This window comes from Ammodytes marinus (genome assembly GCF_949987685.1).
Source record: "Ammodytes marinus genome assembly, chromosome: 1".
Taxonomy (NCBI): Eukaryota; Metazoa; Chordata; class Actinopteri; order Uranoscopiformes; family Ammodytidae; genus Ammodytes; species Ammodytes marinus.
In genome coordinates, this window is record NC_137230.1 from 23080632 (window position 1) to 23096557 (window position 15926).

Below are 15926 nucleotides of genomic sequence, written 5' to 3' on the forward strand. Positions count from 1 at the left end.
CATGATGCCAGGATTGTCCAGCCTCACAGGTGGCTGTGGTGTTATGAGTTTGTTTACAGTTCAGGTGTTTTCAGCAGTTCTCTGATCTGTAATTTTACATCTCTGAGCTCTTTTAATCCTGTTCTTATCTTGTGTAAGCCTTCTAATCTTTGACCCTAATCTTAAACCACCACATAGAATGGGGTAGCGCAGATTGAGGAGAGTTGTTTTTCTCACCTTCAAATTCAATGCATACATTTGTCAGTGAGAGTGCTGGGGTCCTCTAGCCGTTGGGTTCTCTCGTTCTATACAAGCCAAGCCTGAGAGGTACCTTATTGCTGTATATTTCTATTCATTTGGGTTTTATTGCTTTGGCCTCGATTTGAACCCCAGTCTGTTTTAAAATCTTGCGCTCATAACCCACCAATCCCATGGGTGAAACATATGGCAAAGAAAACATAAATTAGATAGGGAGATGGAAAACACATTTCTATTTGAAATGATTATCCCCCCTGACGGGCAGACTAATAGACCGTTATTGCATTTCCGTCCGTTTCTTTTAATCTAATCATGCCTATAAACAGACGCCCGAGAGTGTTGGTGTCTGCGTATGTTTATCCATATACAGAGACACAAGCAACCAGTGTCTAGACAGCAAACACCAATTGTGCCAGGGCAAGGAAGGAACATCAATGCTAAAGCAATGCCGCTGAAACACTAGGCACGTTCCTGAGTCTTGCATGGAGAAGAGATTGCAGTGACAGACAGACGGCGGTCGGACGAGGGGGAGAAGGAGGAGCAGGTGCAGCAGGCATGGAGGAGAGGTTGGCAGAGCACACTGTGGCTAATACATCCAAAGTGTGTCAGTTAGCTCTCTAAATGTGTTAGGCCCTGGGGCTAAGAAAGCCAACACCATCGACTCAACCTACCTCTCTGCACCTTTCCACTTAGCCTCTGTTCAAAATACGCCAATACCCTTAGGGGAGCTACTCCGCTGTTCATTGGCACAATTGATCAAATGCCTATATGCTATAGTGTGCAGTTTTCTTATTGCACATGGTGGTCTCTTGAGCAATGACATTTACATGCCAAAACTTTTTTTTTTGACACTGGAACTCCCATACATTTTCCAGATTACATGTAAATGTGCATTTGAGTGAGTGCACTCTTAGGAATTGTAATGAATAATACACACAGTAAAAATGCCTGACACTGTGTGCTCCAGTGAGTGGAAGTGGAGGGGAAAATGAACACATTTGCACAGACTTGTAAACAGACTTGGTTTGTCAGATTACGCTGTTTGAAAACATCTGACTGGTGTCACATCAGGTGTGTGAGCCAAACCTCACAGTTTTTTATTTGCACAGCTGCATATGCAGTTTGTTTAGCTGAATGAATGTTAGAAAGGGACACGGCAGATCTTCACAAATCTCCCATCTGTTCCTCTGAGAAATGCTGGAGGTCCTGGTGGTGTTACCACAGTCTGCAGGTTTGAATCTGACATTTAACATTGCAGATCATCAACACTACTGTATCTTTATCTAACCATAGTCAGACAAGGGTTTCTATTATAATATGTAACTACCAAACTTCGATGAAGAATTTTGATCAGCTTGTTTATAGATGTATTCAAAACATATTTCCTGGTATTTTGGGTTTGGAAATAAATGTTTTCATAACCCTGGATCAACACTAGCCATGGTCAATTTTTCTAGGTTTTTGGCCCAGTTCCTGGAAAGCAGTAGGCTCCAGTGAATAGCCTCTTGAGACGTTTCACCTACACTTCTGTCTGTGTTGAGTTTGACCTGTTGGAGCCATTCAAAGAAGGTATTGCCAGCAAAAGGGGCTTTTCAAATAACTTTACTAGTCAAATCATTTCCTAAATAGCTATTTGATGCTTTTGATTAATTGCACATGTTTCATTAATTACATAAGTTTCTTTTGACTCAGAGCTTAGATTAATTCTACATTCAAAAACGCAAACAATTGATCAAGGTCATTTGATACCAAATAACCTAACCATAAGTTCAGCACTACCCTACTGCGTACCCTTTAAGTATGTGGGTGTTGCAGTGTTACAGTGATGGTTCATTTGTGAAACAGAAGCAGAGGCACTTTCTCTAATCCTGCTAAAGCAGGACACATGGGAATGAATACTTGCACAAAGCCATGACACCCGGAGTCGCTCAAATCCCTTTGTTCCAAAGAGAGTGACAAACAGAGAGGCAGACATAGAGAGAGAGAAAGAAAAGAAAAAAACAAAGTGATTTAATTCAGCAAGTGTGACAGGATTGTATGCTGTCTGGTAGATCTCATTATTGTATGGATTGTCTTGGTGAAGCCTCTACATTGCAATGTGTTCATGTCTGTTGATTTGGGCCAGTTATCAGGACAGGGCCACAGTGCCTCATTTTAGTCATCAAACCCAATCAGTTGAAGAAGAGATCATGTGTTGGAAATAGCATCATTAAAGTAGCATTGTTAAAATGTAAAAAGAAGAAGAAAAAAATGTAGGACTGAAGCACTTCAAAAGACGACCCTCTGTGAATTAGCAACAAAAGGTTTCTCTTCATTCTATCTTTAATAGGGTGATTTAAATCTGTTTTCTCCTTGGATAGAAACAGGATTTATGTAATATTGCTGGTGAGGCATAGAATCTCTCAGCTTAATTTTTTACAATTCCCTGCCCCCTCTGCTCTCACTCCCTCTCTCACTTTATTTCTAATGCACACTATATCTCTAAATGGGCCAAGGCAACTTTCCCTGCCGACTACACGGGGAAGGAAGTAGATTAAAGCTATTAACGGACAGTAAGACGCTGATCGGCCTTTCTGGTCTCTAATATAATGTCTGGTCCATACTGTGCCCTCTCTCTCTCTCTCTCTCTCTCTCTCTCTCTCTCCTCAGGCTCTCCAGTTTATAGGCACCATTCGAACATGGTGTGTTTGTTTGTTTGGTGTGTGTGTGTAGTGCAGTGTAGAGTAGGCAGTGTTGTTCGACTGAGACAGCCCATTTGATTCCCATAAATATGCCCAAATACAATCTAAGGGTATCACACAGCGACCAAAGCAGCAACAGAAGAAAAAAAAACGAGTAGAGTGCAAACAGTGAGTGGTATTGAGTAGAAATAAAACACAGTGCAGGCATGCTGTGTCTGTTTATGTTGCTTATGAGTGAGCATGCTCCAAAACCTGCACAATAAAGGCAAGACACACACAGGCACACGCTATGTTTGGATGACAAACTGCCATAAAACCCCGTCTGAAGAGTACGGAAATAAACAAAAGAGAGGGAAAAAAGCAAAGGCGGTCCAGAAGCATCCCCCTGTCACGGCGCAATCCCCCATGTCCTAATTACACAGGCTTAGAGGAAACGGAGGATTAGACACTGATTCACCACACTTCTCGCCTCATCGTCTAATAAGACCCCTTCTTGTTTCCTTGCCACCCTCTGCGCCACCCTCCATGTCTCTCTCCAGGTAAAGGTAGCAATATACAATTGACCTGCGGCTTTCTGTCTCTCTTTGTTCCTTCCCTGCCGCCATGTCTGCCTCAGACAACAACACCCCCCCCGCACCCCATAATCCCATTTTAACAGTAGGCTGTGCAGCAGACTCGTTTTGTTAGCTGTTCTCATCATTTTACGCTCAATATTTTTTACATTGTGTACTTAAAACATCAGAAGAAAACTCAAGTGCACGTCGTTGTTGTATGTGTAGGTTTTGCTTTGGGGTATATGGGTTGTATAGTGTGCACAATCTGCCTGTTTATCATGAGGTAAAATATGTACGTATATGTTTTCTTAATGTTTCCATTTCCCAGCCTACCTTAATGTTGCCTATACCCTCTGTAGTCTTGAGGGAAAGAGTTGAAGGGTGAGCTATGGCGAGAGGTGTGAAATGTGAATTTAGGTCTTAAGTCACAGGTTGGAATAGGTGCTCAGCCTATTTTTTGATTGGCCGAAGCAACGATCTTCCTTGACTGACCTTGCTGTATTTATTGGCTGCCTCTGGCCACTGTGAGCAGAGAATGCTCTGAGCTGTTGTATTCACGATGGCAAAAAAGAAAAGAAAAACTGCAACAGTTATGTCTCAGTGAGAGTTTAATTCCTCCCTGTTCTTCTGTCTCTAGCAAAGAAAGCACCAACTTGTTTGAATAGGTTGCCCACAAAAACAGCAGTGGGAATATGATGTAGAGGGCTGTCACGTCACAGATGTGGTTACAGATAAACCTCAGTTTGCCTGTTCTCAGCGCTTTTTGGCCTTGGAAAGGTTCCCATGGCTGTGCGTTGAACCTGTTTGTTGAGATTGTCTTTTTTTCTTTTTTTTCAGTCTTTATTTGTTTAGTCTGTCAACAGATAACAGGGAAAACGGCGTTAACTCCCCCCCCCCCCCACCAAACTTTTTTTCACACAGTTTTCCCAAGGCCGACTTCACAATTAAAGGAGGCAAGAACCTTTGATTATTGAGATGAGTGCGGGCAGCCCATGGCACAGCTGTGACTGACAAACCTGAAGCACACAGTGAAAAACATACCGAATGCAAGGAAAAGCTAATCATATTTTAATGGAGTGTCTTCAAGTAGATTCATTAAAAAACAGTCAATATGCCCCTCAAGTTGCAGGCACACCCACACTGGCAGACCTTTAGTGCACTGTGTCTGTGATGGACCAACAGGCAAACATGTACACACATGCACACACAAGTACGGCCTTTTTTTATAACTAGATAGGTCATCCGCAAACAAATTTGTATTTATAAGGACCACATTGTGCGTTTTAGGGCCCTCATGGCCGCTTTGTGTTAAAGGGAAAGTGCTGTTTGAGAACATCAATCTGGCTGTCCAGCTGCCCCTCATCTCTACAACCCACAGACCTTTTACGCCACCCACAGCACACAGCCTTGCTTGCTCATCATTGATTAGGCTTTGTCTGTTTGTTTTTGTTTGAATATGAGCTTATGCTCCTCTTCCTCCCTCCTCTTGTTTTTTTTTCATCCCCATCCGTATTATGCATATATCCTCTCTCCTCAGGCTCTTCTTTGAACAACTTAGCAAGGCATTAGCTGCCGGAGATGCCCGCAGTTTGTGAGGTAAAGCCTGAAGAGAAGACGGTTTTGATCCTGAGATATATGTCCTTGATTGTCCCCCACCGCTGCTGCCGCCGAGCATTTTCTACTACGCATCTGTATTCTCCTGCCCTCCCACTGTGATAAAAGCTATTACGCTGAATAGAAGTTATCCTTCACTTGATGCAAGTCCACCCACTGCAAACATTATCCAGACTTATTCCCTAGACACACAACCCATGCTCACAGTACAACTTTAAATTATTAGTTGTACACTGACCAACAGTTTATCAAATAACATCATGGAGCTGTTTCAATTTGTATATACAGCCACAGTATTTTGACCCATTGTATTCATTGTGGGCTCTGTTTCCATCAATGAAAAGTTTAAGCAACAAAGAAACTAGGGGGTAAATGTATACAAAACTGCAGTTGATTCGAAATGACTTTTTTAAATTACATAATTTAAACCATTTACTGTTGTTGATTGATTTCAAGCAGAGCAGTAGGCCAGAACAAACTGCAGGCCCCTTAGCAAACTACGTTCAATACACTAACAACTTCAGTTTCGTGGAAATGCTGTTGTACTCCAACCCTTTGAAATGCTGTTGTCAAAACAGACTGGTCAACTGTGGGGAAGAACCTGTTCTTCCAGCACCACTCAGTTTTAGAAACATAACAATATCCAATGCTTCGTGATCTTCATGATGCGGTCATGATCTTGTTTTCACTAGAACAATGCTGTGTATGGAGGGATGAATATAAACTAACGTTGTATGTCTCTGAAATAATGAAAACACAATGTTTCGATTTATTTGGGTGTGTTTCATGGCAAGTTCAAAGCACAATGAATAACTGAGTACACAAAGAAAACAGCAGTTTGTGTATAAAATTTAGTAATTTCCACAGATTAAAAAAGTGTCAACTGTAAGATTTACTTCAACAGTTTATACCATATTGTATTATTATAAGTAGCAGTAATATATTTTTATTAATATATTGTATACAGTTTACATGTATATACTGTAGAAATGTATAAAATAGCCCCAGGACAAATTGGCCCTCCAGTCAACCTTGTAAGCCTATTTCTTAGAAAACAAAATCTGCATTTTTTCCAAAGCACACACTGTTCACCCAGATTCTCTCTCTGTCTCTCTCTCTGTCTCTCTCTCTGTCTCTCTCTCTCTGTCTCTCTCTCTCTCTCTCTATGTCTGTCTCTCTCTCTCTCTCTCTTTCACCGCTGCGACCTGAGAACTCATGAGATATTTACTAAACATTAGGCTCAGTCAGAGTGGAGACTTTCTCATCTGTGCAGCTCAAATATTTAGTCAACCTGATTGGCTGAGAACACCGCGCGGGAAGCTGCATGGATCAGCTGGGCTAGATAGCGGTAGGCAAGGAGATTAAAAACACAATAACACACGCGCATGCACATACAAACACACACTGTGTGCTCCCCCAGGTGAACAGGTGCAGTCATGGTCTGTCACAGATGCTCTATACGCAATGTGTCAGCTGCCATTCCTCCTGTCCACCTTAGGTGGGTTGGGGGATTCTCACCGAAAAAAAATACACACACTCATTATCACGCATCATTCTCCATCCTTATGGGCTACATTGGTAGCTCATAGAGCTGTCCAACAGACTTCCCAGGTGTATGATGGTAAACGTACTTCACCACCACTGTGATGGTTGCTATATTTTTAGGTGTGTGAAGCTTTTCACTTTTGTGCACCTTTTTTGGAACTGAAGGAACACTAGGCTTGATGCTGCTGCTTCTGCTCTGCTAGCAATGGAATGCGTGTGTATAGCTCTCTCTTGGTTTCCTCCCTCCCTCCCCGCTAACCACAGAGTGTGGCAGAAGGACATTAATCACAGGGCTGAGTAATAAAGCGAGGAGGGATGGGCATGTAGGGCCAGGGGGGGGGGGGGGGGGGGAGGCGTCTAGAGGGAGAAAAAGGTGTTTAGGGAAATCACACCATGCTTTATGACACACACTGATACACAAGCACACGTTTACTTTCACAGGTTTAGGTGCACATGCTTCACGAGCCACACGGAAAGCCTCCACCCTGCTAGTTTAAAAAAAATGTTTTAATTGAGCGGAGGGGAAAAAAACAACTCACAATATGTTAGTAATGGAGAGACCAGTTATTGTTTTATTAGTCCGTATTGAGGTACAGCTCTGTGCCTTCTTGCCCACATATCTGGGATTTTACGCGCCGCTCGTTAATTAAGTGTTAATTAAGTAAAACGCTGTCTCTGGGAAAGGAAAGCAGAGGGGCATTTCTTTAATAATTTGGAAATAAATGAGAGACATTTTACGGCTCTAGACAAAACCCCTTTTACTGTGATGCTGATATTGGCTGTGAGAGGTTTTCATGATAACGATAACTCTCTTGATATGAGAAGGTGATAAAATGTGTCTGTTTGTCTAAGATTACTAGCTAAATGACAGCAGAACACACAATATAGCAGTCCACGGGGTTTAACTGTTTCCCTCCAGCATTTATTTTGAAACGCTCTGTGTTATTGGACGGTTATTTTTATTTTTTTTTATTTCATTCCGTCTTGACATTTTAGAGTGGACACTGGGCTGTGAATCATATCAAGTGCAGTTGTTATGGTGGCTAGTGTGTGTGTGTGTGTGTGTGTGTGTGTGTGTGTGTGTGTGTGCGAATGACCCACAATCCTAAATAGTTTTGTGTATTTTCTGTTGCATCTGAACTTTGCTCCTCAATGAGTATTAGAAAAGGTTAGGTTGAACAATGAGATACCAATAATAGTTTCCTGTTATTGTAACTCTAACTACACAACAACTGCTCAGTCTCAATGCTATATCCGTATGATTTTCTTCAAACAGACTTTTTTTGTTACAACAAATTAAAGAAAATCACAATATTAGCTGTGGGTGTTTCTCACTTTGAACCTGCACATTTTCACATGTTTATTTGCCTTTGTTTTTACAAGTTTGTAATCTCGAGCACTAATGTTATGTGGCTTGATAAAATTTGTCCTTAAATACCATTTTATAACATAGCAAATGGAAAGTACATCTCGTATCCACAAGTGGGGGAAAAATGAGACACACACTCAAATGACAGAACAATAGCAAAGACGTCACTCACGGCATGCTGTATTATGGATGCCAGCGTGAATGGTTTTATTCATAAGTTAATGCGCAGAGGATGATAAGAAAGACTGCCACATTTTCTAATCGTGGCTTTTTGTGGAGAAATCGCTGCTTCTTCTGTACGCAGGTGTGCGTGGATGTGGAGTAAGAACCAGAGGTGGTGGGTTCGTTACATGAATGGCTTCACAGAAACAGATTCCATCCAAAATTGAAGGTGTCAAGGGCCAGTTTTAATGACATCTGTCTCACCCCGGTGGCCAGTGCAGAATTATGAATAGTATCAATCAGAGTGATGTAAAAGTCGCATGAATTCCGACATGACTGTTCAGACTGAGCTTACATTTGGATGTAAGACCACAAATCATAATTTAAAAGAATAAATTCAATTTCAGACATGAGCAGAAAAATTCAAAATGTGCCAATTTTGCATGAATTCTAAACGTAGCATTAGCCATCCAGAAAGAAGAGAAGAAGCATCAATTCAGCCTCACTTACAAGGACAGTGTAACTGAAACTGTGACAGAATTCCCAGGCAGACAGTGGATGTTTCTAGCCCTATAGACACATGGCCTGAATCCCTGATTGAAATCAGATATTTAATACACTTCTATTGCCATTAAAAAAAGTTAAATCGACTGCACACATGTTTCTGGATGCTGCCAGTAGCAAGCCCTATCTTACTACCTCTGACAGGGTTAATTGGCTTTCTTTAGGGCAGAATAGCAAGCCTGGGTAACGATGTGTTAGACGGAACAGCTATGTAGCTGCCATTTATCTTTAGCACTAAGAGCCCCTGAAGTAGATATTAAAGTTAAAAAGCTGATCTAAGAAATATTCGAGCAATAGTTATAAAGACACATAGTTTCAAAGAAACCTTTACCAAATCAGCAACATTGCAAAGAGAAGGACAAGAGGTAAACCATCCTGGTTTGTCAACATCAGATATCGATGTCCCTCCTTGCAGTACATGGGGTGAGATACACCAGTGTAAGTGAAAGTGAAAATGTGTTATTGTGTTATTTATTTCTGCACCAATGATGTGCCATGTATAAGATGTGAAGAGCAATCCCTTAAGTATCTCTTTAAAGTGAACATTGAAATTGCATATGCATGTCTGTTCATGTATGTGTCTAAATACGTGACAGTAATGTGCAAGTATTAATCAGTTTATAACTATAACTATTTGTAACACAAGACAAAGAAAAAAACAAGCCTAACAGAGACAGACTTGCAAATTATCTGTGAATAAAGGACACAATAAAAAAGAGAATATTTAACTATTTGTTATTGTTCATTATAATTTTAAAGGCAACAATTAATTTATATATGATTATTTTTCTTGTTGATTTACTGGGTATTCCAAAATAATGGAGAAAAAAACAGATTATCAATCTGTTTCATCATTGTAACATATGAAATCCTTGACTGATTGGCGAATCCAATTGTAACAAATGATTGCATATTCCAGCTTCGCTCATCTCTGTGTAATTTATCTTGGACCATACTGAGCTGAGTGATAAAGAGAGTGAATGACTGAGCCAAATCAACACAGGCAAATGTGTCCTATTGCCCATCCAAGAGAGTTGGTGGAGTCATGGTGAAGAGACGTAGAGAGAGAGGGAGAGGGAGGGGGGTAGATATGAATGTCACCCTTGCTCTCATATGTCATATTGTTAGCCATAGATATGAGTAGAATGCCTCAAGGTTGAACGTATAGCTGGGACATGAATAATCTATCAGAGGTTTCCTCCAACTAAATAGAGGCAGCTATGTCTGCATGGATTATTTATGCTTTAATATGCACACGGTGAATGGACAATCACCTCAGAGCATGAAGACATCTTAGGGGCCAAGTTAATTGTGTGTGTCTGGAACGCGATGCGAGCTAGGGTGTGTGAAAATGCAGTGGGTTGTCCAGCTGTAAAGTGTGGTTTATATTTTACGGCTTGGTGACAGATTTTAGTAATAGCATTTTCTGGTCGGAAAAAAGTGTATTCAGGTTTGTATTATGGGTGTACAAGCGTTCGACCATATCATCGATCTTTTGCGCCCTGACGTGTTGTTTATATTTTCCTACTCAAATCTTGAGTCACTCTTGCGCAAACAGAGGCACACTCACGCAATCGTTTTTCAGTGTGTGCAGAGCACGCAATCGTTTTTCAGTGTGTGCGGAGCCCCTCCCCCAACACACACACACACACCCACACTATTTAAATTCAGTCCGTCTGAAAGTGCCCTGGCCTTTGCTTTTCGGCTCACCTTATTCCCCCTTTAGATGGTTGCCTCGACATGGGAAATGTCAGGCTCTCTTTGCCAGCGCTGTTTGGCTTCTTTAAACATTTGTGAAGTGTTAAGTTCATCTCTACAGCTTAGGAAGGGGGTCTCTGGGGAATCAAGGCTGCTGACCCCGCAACACAGCACAAGACAGCCTGGCCAAGTGCACTCAAGCACATCCACTCTGCCGGCTCATTTGCATCAACGGAAGATCGTATTAGTCCCAAGTTTGCGGTCTTTAAAGCAGCACTCTCGTCCATGCTGTAAAAGTTCCATGCATAACATAATGCAATTGATGGGGTGGCTTCACAGCGCCTAACTGTAATGTTCTCTTCTTTCTTCTCACATGTAGTCGAGAATAATTACTGGATAAGCTATTTGTCTCTCAGTAGCCTTATTTCTACCCCCTTTGAATGTTACTTTCAAGATGACAAGAAGCTGCCTTTTGTTACTCTTAGAATCATCACTCTAAAGTTAAGTGTAAGTTATGACTGTTTTTGTTCAAATATTGCTGTCTGTTACTTTAATTGGCCTATACAAACATCGACAATTCAAAAATTAACCTCCTATGACTATACTTTCCTGTAAATAAAGAAAAACTGCCTCTGTTCTGTTGCAGTTAGTATGTACCCAAAAGTGTATTTTAGAAGCAAAGCAGGTGTTGCATTGTTATGATTTAGAAGTGTGGCATTTGGTTCCACAAACAGGTGGAGATATGTCTCAAAAGTAATATTCAAATTATACTTAGCTGCTGCATTTGTTAGCAAATCATTGGATTTAATTTGTAAGTAGTGTTAACTGCTGGTTTGTTCACACTTCAACTGATGGAATGATTGATGGAGGCTTGTCAGGCAGCATTTAAAAATCTTTCAAGTATTTTGTACAAATAGTCTTGTTTGCACTTGCTGCAACAGCACCAAACATGTCACGTAATCAGAGTTTGAATGTATTTTCATCAGAGTTTGCTGTAACTGGCCTCTCACAGTATATTACACTGCCTGATGTGGGGATGAGGATGCGAAACAAAAAACTAGTTGTACCAATTTCACACATAGTCACCACTGTTAGGCTCCTCTTTCTGTTGTGTGGCTTCTCTTGGTTTCATCCCACCCGGCCAATGGAAAAAATCCATTTATGGGACAACAGATGCTCAGTTTTTTTCCTCTCTATTTTTTCACTTCACGCCAAAGAGAAGGAAAAAAACAGGCTGCTCTTTTTTATTTAATTCATCTTTGTTTTAACCAAGTTCTGGATCTGTTTGACACAGGCATGAACACTCTCATAATCAGCCAGAGTGTGCATCCCTCTGAATAGAGATGAAAGCAGGAACACACACTCACACGTATACACACGTGCACACACACACAACAACAACAGCAACAAGGAGCACACAAATAAACAGGCACAAACACACAGGGAAGAAGAAGCACAAGCCATTTGGCACTGTCTCTCTGTCTAGGGAGGGCTTCAAAGCCCACTGACATGAATTTATGATAACGGCACTATGCCTTTGCCAAGCCTCAACTGTTGTTGTTTTTCTCTCGCTCCCTCCCCATCCCTTCTGTATGCTCTGCCATCCCCTTGATCAGAGTGTTGGAAATGCTAGCAGGTGTCCCCCAGTCCCTTGGAAAGGTGTGTGTGTGTGTGTGTGTGTGCATGCACATGGGCATACATCTCTAGTGTTTGGAATGGGACGTCCTCAGCTGGCTCTTCCTATTAAACATCAAGTTCTGGGTTCCGCACTTTGTGCAATGATTCCATTACCTGCTCCATGTATGGTTTTACTCTTTTCTATGCACACTGATGACATAAATATCACTTTCTTCTCCACCCACCCCCCCCCCCCCCCTTTTTCTTACTATCTACAGATGAGGATTGTGTGAATTGTACGGAGGAGTGCAGAGTCCTGGGCCATTCTGACCGCTGCTGGATGCCCCAGTTCCCCGCTGGAGGAAACCAGGCCGAGGGCGTGGACTACCGCAACAATGTGTTTGTGCCGGCGGGGATGGAGACTCTGCCTGAGACCGAGACCTACGAGACCGTCAACCCCAACGGCAAGAAGACCTTCTGTACGTTTGGAAAAGAGCGGCGCGACCACACCATCCTGGTCGCCAATGTCAAGCCCTACCTGAAGGCCAAACGCGCCCTTAGTCCACTCCTCCAAGAGGTCCCCTCAGCCTCTGGCAGTCCCACCAAGGGCTGCTCCACCATGTCTCCCTGTTCCTCCGTGAAGAGCCCAGCTGACGGGGCTGAAGGCAAACCTCCTCCGGCCAGCTGCTCGGGCCACTACGGGCCTCCTGACGGTCAGTACCTGTCCCCAAGCAAACAGAGCAGAGAGCAGGGGGTCTACCTGCCTCACTCAGACCCAGTGGCCAAGGTGCTGGCAGAGGCCAGATCCAGGATCAGCCAAGAGGCAGCAGGAGAAATGGAGTGTGTCCTGGAGGAGGTGGAACCTGACGCCAGTCATGACAGAATGGACGCTGACCAGGTGGTGAGAGACATCGACAAACTATTGCAGGACTGCAGAGGAAGTGAGGCCACTGGCACACTCAGGAAGTAACAGAAAGGACTACAAGGAAAACATGTAGGGAGGAAGAGAGAGGAATGGAATGCTGTTCCAAAAACTCTCATGCCAAAACTGTCACCAATAGAAATCAAAAATGTCAAAGGACTATTATGATCGGAGCTCTTTTCACTGTACTTGCTGTTGAAAAGTACCGTCACTGGACAGATAATGAAAAACATTTATGACAGTCGTTTGGCACCAATTGTGGTGTTAGGATCCCTACCAACAAAAAGGATCTGGGTGACAAACATCTGAATTCTGCTGAATTTATGAACTCTTTTTGTGTTGGATTCTTAAGGAAATTGCAGAGGCTTATGCCTCTGGCACCTCGCAAGCTATTATCTAAGTGCCCACCAGCTCATAAGTGTGTTGTTCATGGTCTCTCGTGAAATCCTACATATTCAAGTGTGTGTAGGTGGATTTCTGTTACGTGTGATGACCATATAAACTGAATGAAAAAGGACTATATATGGTCAGACAGACAATCGATACGGAAACAAGAGAAACAGAATTCTAAATTATTGGGGACAATGAAATATCGAAAATACACAAAACAACCGTATCTTTTTTGACTCTAACTTAGGCGTTTAACGTGTGATGAATCTTGTATCAGAACATGAAGAGATTGGTTATTCAGAGCTGTGTTGGCAGGGGTTGGTTATGGACATGGGGTTGAAGGGGCTTAAATTAGTCACTGAAGGAGAATTATTAACAGTGTAACCATGTTTCACCTGTCATTTGTAGCAACACGTGTAAGTTGTGTCCGTCTCACGCCTCTATTTAATCATTCATGTTGCTGACTGGTGTAGCTGCAAGCACCAACTTAACACATGTGCACTACACTTTGCACATACACATGCTGACACACATGCACTGATGCCTCACTCACAAACACATACACAGAATAATGCTTACACACAACTGGCCATCTGTGTAATTGTCTTAAACATGAATATCATCAGCTTTCAGTCCCTTGTGTACAGTGAATTATCATGTGTGTGACTATGCCCTAAGGCAATCAAAAGTTGTATAAAAAGGGACATTTTTCCTCAACTGTGAAAAGACAATATCTATATGATTATATAGATGATTATATGTATGAATCCATGTATAGTGTCCAAATATTAACAAAATATTTATACATTTTTTGAGAAAAAAAAAGCAATGAGGAATCTCAGAAAAAAAGTGTCCTCAAGTTAAGAGTGGGTTGTTAATTCAAAGAACTGCGAAGGACACTGCCATTGTTCTGAAGACAAATATCCAAAAATATGAAGCAAGAAAATGTCCCTTCACATTATCACTATACATAATATCATTATATGTGTAAATGTATCCAATTTCGATGTGTTTACATCAAAAAATTGACATATTTTCTATTGATTTTATTGCAATTTCTGTGCATTTGAGCCAAATTGTTATGTGTACAAAAGCTATATTGTGTATTTTATTAAATTAATATATAGTTGTGTTGCAATATACATGGGCTTATATTGTATTTGGCAAGAGTTGCCTTAGTAGCTGTCGAACTCTGTGAGTTTGCTTTAGTTTGGGTTTTTGTTGGTGTTTTTTTTTCCTGTTCATTTTGAATCTTTGCAGGCTGGCTTCAGTGCTTTTGAGATGTCGCCTCTTTTTACCCTGAGATCCAGATGGATCAAATACAATAACTGTTGAAAGCTTAATGAGCCAGTTGATCTAGAATACAAATCAAACCAACAACAAAAAGCAACAACCAGAAGGTAACAGTTTGAATATTTTTACTGAGCAGATTTTTACAGGGCAGCTATTTTCTTTAACAATAACTATTGCATATATTTGTTTTTATTATGTTTTTACTTTCTTTCCAAAAAAAGAAACCTGCCATATGGAAAGTGGAGTGGTTTCCTTGGTGATCATAAAACTGCCTTACTGTCTCTGCGGAGAGCTTGTTGTATCTGTGGAGCTTGTGACTGCTTATAAAGCCCTGGTCCACCAGAATGTGCATTTTCTATAAAGGACCAAACAAGGTTCTTTTTCAGCAGTCTGTGTTGTTTATGTATGTACTCCTTCTCGATGCGTGTTAGAATTCTCATACTTTGCAGAGAAATTTGGATTCTTTGGATTTGATGTCTTAGCTGTTTAGGTACAACGGTTTGTATAACCAAGTGTCTTCACATTCAGGCTTTCTTAAAAAAAGAAATAATACAGACATTTATTTTTGAAAAATTTTGGCACATTTCGGCCACTCTCTGAAATAAGGATGGGAGATGCTTTTTCTAATATTCACTGACAGTAAAATAAGCAGTAGGCTATTAGACTAGGTATGTTCTGCAGAATATGACCACAATCACCAAATCTATGTTAGATGCAGCCATGAGAGGGAACAGTGACTTACATGCATACGGCTCCTAGTGTGTTGTAAAGTGTGTCTAAACTGAGTGAAAATCTTGACAGCAGATATAACGCATCCTGCACACATGTCACATCTGAGTACTCTGGTATTTCTGTTATTGCTTTTTATTTCAAAAGATTATGTTTGGACAATCTCCTGTCATTCTGCCATTGTGCTGTATCTTTTGCCTACTTGCCATCTTCTTCTTTATTATTTCACTATTCCTTATGTTTATTCTCTACAGCTGTTTGCTTTCTTGCCTCTGAGGAGCAAAGTAACTGTTAGCTTTTCCGCTCTCTTTAGTCTGTTAAGTATTTGGTCTGGGTTTACCCTGGCGCTTTTCCTTTGGTGATGGCAGAGGCTGTTTTTAGAGAGGGCTTGGAAGATTTCGACAGAGAAGGAAATTGTCTATGTATGTATTCTTAAATGGGATTATCTTTTGTCTCTTGAATATTTGCATAAATCAAGGAAGCATGTCAAACATTGTACAAACAGTACAGATGGTTAAAATGTGCTGTTCAAAGTGCGCACTGCAACTGTG

The 15926-nt window shown here is 41.3% G+C and overlaps 1 protein-coding gene across 1 annotated transcript in view; it reads left to right on the forward strand.

Moving 5' to 3' along the window:
• The window catches only part of pcdh17 (protocadherin 17), a gene marked incomplete at its 5' end in the record, with an annotated part of 60628 nt that extends 47533 nt beyond the window's left edge, over positions 1–13095 (forward strand). The window contains one exon of the mRNA XM_080026223.1: positions 12320–13095. Within this exon, the coding sequence (XP_079882349.1) occupies positions 12320–13011 (692 nt within the window). The 3' untranslated portion in view covers positions 13012–13095. The remainder of the gene's footprint in view (positions 1–12319) is intronic.
• Positions 13096–15926: the final 2831 nt, after the last annotated feature.